Source organism: Neomonachus schauinslandi, chromosome 7, assembly GCF_002201575.2.
Source record: "Neomonachus schauinslandi chromosome 7, ASM220157v2, whole genome shotgun sequence".
NCBI classification, from domain to species: Eukaryota; Metazoa; Chordata; class Mammalia; order Carnivora; family Phocidae; genus Neomonachus; species Neomonachus schauinslandi.
The window spans coordinates 80,557,600-80,561,805 of NC_058409.1; the positions used below are offsets into that span (position 1 = coordinate 80,557,600).

General features: G+C 36.2%; 1 protein-coding gene across 1 annotated transcript; it reads left to right on the forward strand.

Moving 5' to 3' along the window:
- The first annotated feature begins 1,460 nt into the window (after positions 1–1,460).
- On the forward strand, positions 1,461–2,165 carry LOC110588693 (60S ribosomal protein L10a-like). The gene has a single exon (XM_044916797.1). It carries the CDS (start codon positions 1,482–1,484, stop codon positions 2,133–2,135), a length of 654 nt encoding a protein of 217 aa, XP_044772732.1. The 5' UTR covers positions 1,461–1,481; the 3' UTR covers positions 2,136–2,165.
- The last annotated feature ends 2,041 nt before the right edge of the window (positions 2,166–4,206 follow it).

Sequence of the window (4,206 nt, forward strand, 5' to 3'; positions counted from 1 at the left end):
AAGCATGAAAGAAAATAAAACACTAGAAATATTCAATTAAACCAAAAGTAGACCTCAAAAGAGGAACAAAAAACAAATGATGCAAATAGAATGCACAGGTTAAAATAGCAGACTTTAACCCAAAATTACCAATAATTACATTAAAAGAAAATAGACTAAATACTGAAAGGACAGATATTATATGACTAGTTTTAAAAAGCATATTCCAACTAAATGCTCTCCACAAGATAGGTACATTAAAAAACAGAGATTGAAAATAAAAGGATGAATGATCTATACGGCATAGCAGTTAGATTTAAAAAACTGTTATGGCTATATTAATATAAAATAAGGTATAATTCAAAACAGTAAGTATTACAAGAAATAAAGAGGATGTTAATCGCTTCTCGGCCTTTTGGCTAAGATCAAGTGAAGAAATAAAGAGGATGTTATATAATAATAAAAAGCTCAATCAATAGAATACATAACAAGCTTAAATATGCACCTAATAAGAAAGAATAAAAAAATATGAAACAAAAACTGATGGAACTAAAGGGAGAAACAGATAAATCTACAATCATAATTGGAGTGTTAAACACCCTTTCGTAGTTACTAATAGAATATATAGAAACAGTACAAATATACAGGATGTAAAAAACATTATCAATCATTGTGATCTCATTGACATTAACATTAACCTCCAAAAAAACCAAATTCTTGACAGGTGCAAATAAAACATTCACCAAGATAAGGATGTACGTAGATATACAATAAATCTCAGTAGGTTTCAGAAGACTGAAATCTTACAGAGTATGTTCTCTGACCACAAAGAATTTAATTAGAAAATAATAAAAAGATATCTAGAAATTTCTCAAATATTGGAAATTAAACAACACATTTCTAAATAAACATAACTGGAAAAAATCACAAAGCAATTTTCAACTGAATAATAATAAACGTAAAACATATAAAAACTTGTGAGATTCTGTGAAGCAGTTCTTTTTTTTTTTTTTAAAGATTTTATTTATTTATTTGAGAGAGAGAATGAGAGACAGAGAGCACGAGAGGGAAGAGAGTCAGAGGGAGAAGCAGACCCCCCACTGAGCAGGGAGCCCGATATGGGACTCGATCCCGGGACTCCAGGATCATAACCTGAGCTGAAGGCAGTCGCTTAACCAACTGAGCCACCCAGGCGCCCCTGTGAAGCAGTTCTTAAAGAGGAAATTTATAGATGTAAGTGCCAATATTGGAAAAGAAGAAAGTTATAAAGTGAAGTATTTAACTTTCCACCTTAAGAAAATTTTTTAAAAAATCACAAATTATATACAAAGCAAGTAGAAAAAGGAAGCAATAAAGAATAGAAGTCTATGACTGACAGAGAAAATTAACAAACCCAAATTTGGTTCTTTAAATGACTAATAAACCTGATAATCCTCTATGAAGACTAATGAATTTTAAAAAAGGAATAAAACTCTTTTCCGGTTACTGCGGCGTGAAGAACCATGAGCAGCAAAGTCTCCCGCGACACCCTGTACGAGACGGTGCGGGAAGTCCTGCACGGGAACCAGCGCAAGCGCCGGAAGTTTTTGGAGACAGTGGAGCTGCAGATCAGCCTGAAGAACTCTGACCCTCAGAAGGACAAACGCTTCTTGGGCACCGTCAGGCTTAAGTCCACTCCCTGCCCCAAGTTCTCTGTATGTGTTTTGGGGGATCAGCAGCACTGTGCTGAGGCCAAGGCAGTGGATATTCCCCACATGGACATTGAGGTGCTGAAGAAACTCAACAAGAATAAGAAATTAGTCAAGAAGCTGGCCAAGAAGTATTATGCATTTTTGGCTTCAAAATCTCTGATCAAACAGATCCCACGAATCCTGGGCCCAGGCCTGAATAAGGCTGGCAAGTTCCCTTCCTTGCTGACCCACAATGAAAACATTGTGGCCAAAGTAGATGAAGTGAGGTCCACCATCAAATTCCAGATGAAGAAGATGCTGTGTCTGGCAGTGGCTGTTGGCCACGTGAGGATGACAGATGACGAGCTTGTGTACAACATCCACTTAGCAGTCAATTTCCTGGTGTCCTTGCTCAAGAAGAATTGGCAGAACGTCCGGGCTTTATACATCAAGAGCACCATGGGCAAGCCCCAGCTCCTGTACTAAGGCACAGTTCAATAAATCCTAGTGCTACCCTTAAAAAAAAAAAAAAAGGAATAAAATGAGCAATAGCAGGATGAAATAATGGCTATTTCTACAGAATATTCAGATAACAAGGGAATATTATAATCAACTTCATGCCAATAAATTAGACAATAAAATGGAAACATTCCTTGGGGAAAGAAGGACTTACAAAACAGTTCATTTTTTAAAAAAACTAACAAAAAAAAGAAATAGAAAAATCTGAAAAACTTTATATCCATTAATGAAACTAAATTTGTAATTAAAAAAAAATCTTTTCAAAAAGAAACCTGGATTAGTTTAGCTGACAGTTTCTACCAAGCATTTAAGGAAGACAAAATGTCATTTTTACACAAAATATTTCAGAAAATAGAGGAGGAAGGAATTCTTTCCAACTTGCTTTATGAGGACAACATGGTCCTACTACTGAAGTGACAAAGGTATCACAAGAATAGAAAATTGGAACTCCTACTAGTTTCAGCTCCGACATGAAAGAGCTTGGAAGTCATCACTCCCATCCTTAAGAAAAAAGATGAACAAATTGAAAATTAACTTCTTGGAACTGTGGGAAAACTGAGGCAACGAAACAAACTGCCACCACAAAATCTGGAGAGACAGGCAGGTCCGGAGAGTCCCAGCTGAAGTCGAATTTCCTGGAGCAAAAGCCATAAAGAGTAAGACACTAAATGGTAAGTTTGACAAATTACTGGAGTCTCAGAGTAAGGTGGTTGGAGAAACTTCTTAGAGAGGCTGCAATCTTAGGTGAGCTCACACTTTTACTTCAGGGACCCCACCGGATCATCCTAGTGAACAGCCAAGAAACATATCCTCTTGGCTCTGGCAAGAGGGAGGGGTAGAGTAACATTATGAAATATGCCCAGAGTGTTCTCCATAACTCTCCAGTGGGAAAGACTTTATCAGAGCTTTATTCCACCTGGGGAAAGGGCATTCTCTGACTCTAGCATAGAGATTAGAACTATATAAAAGAATCAAAAGCAAATGCTAGAAATCAAAAATACAAACAGAAATGAAAAATGCCTTTGATGGGCTCATCAGTAGACCAGACACAGCCAAAGAAAGAACCAGTGAGTTTTAAGATAGGTTAATAAAACTTCCCAAACTGAAATGCAAAGAGGGAAAAAAAAAAAGTGGTTGGTGAGGGAACACAGAAGAACGTTCAAGAACTGTGGGAGAATTTCAAATGATGCAACATAAGTGTATTTAAAATATCAGAAGAATAAAGAGCAGAGCAGAAGTGTTTTCATAGTGGCCAACAACTTTAGAAAATCAATGAAATATGCCAAATCACAGATCCAGAAACCTCAGAGGTAACCAAGCAGGAAAAATATCCTAAAGTCTACATGTTGGCATATCATATTCAAACTGCCAGAAACAAAGGAAAAAAAAATATCTTGAAAGAGGGGGGGGGGGGGGGGGGGGGAAGTTTCCTGAAGAGAAGCAAAGATAGGAAATAAGAATTGCATCAGACTTTTCGTCAGAAAACATACAAGCTAGAAGGGAGTGAAGTGAAATATTTAAAGTATTGAAGGTGAAAAAGACCCCACCAGTTATGCTTCAAAATTATCCTTCAGATTTGAAGAAAAATTAGAGACTTCTTAGATGAAGAAAAACTGAGACTTTATCACCAGTAGACGTACCCTGCAAGAAATGAAGTCCTTCAAGGAAAAAACAAATCATATAGGTTAGAAATGTGGATCTGCATTAAGAAAGAGCTTTGGAGAAGGAAAGAATAAAAGTAAAACAAAGTCTTTCATTTTTATTTAAAGTAATGCAATGTAGGGGCACCTGGGTGGCTCAGTAGGTTAAGCAACCAACTCTTGATCTCAGCTCAGGTCTTGATCCTCAGGATCGTGAGTTCAAGCCCTATAGTGGGATCCACACCCAGTTATTTCTTTATTTAAAATAAATAAATAAATTATTTATTATATTTAAGTTATTTTAAATAAATAAATAAAGTCATGTAATGTATTGCATGATTATAGCATTTGCATATGTGAAATGAATGACAGTAATGTCATAAGAGTGAAATGGAAGA

Bases quoted from the DNA above. Each gene is read 5' to 3' on its own strand.
- LOC110588693 (XM_044916797.1), top strand. From the start codon at position 1,482: ATGAGCAGCAAAGTCTCCCGCGACACCCTGTACGAGACGGTGCGGGAA.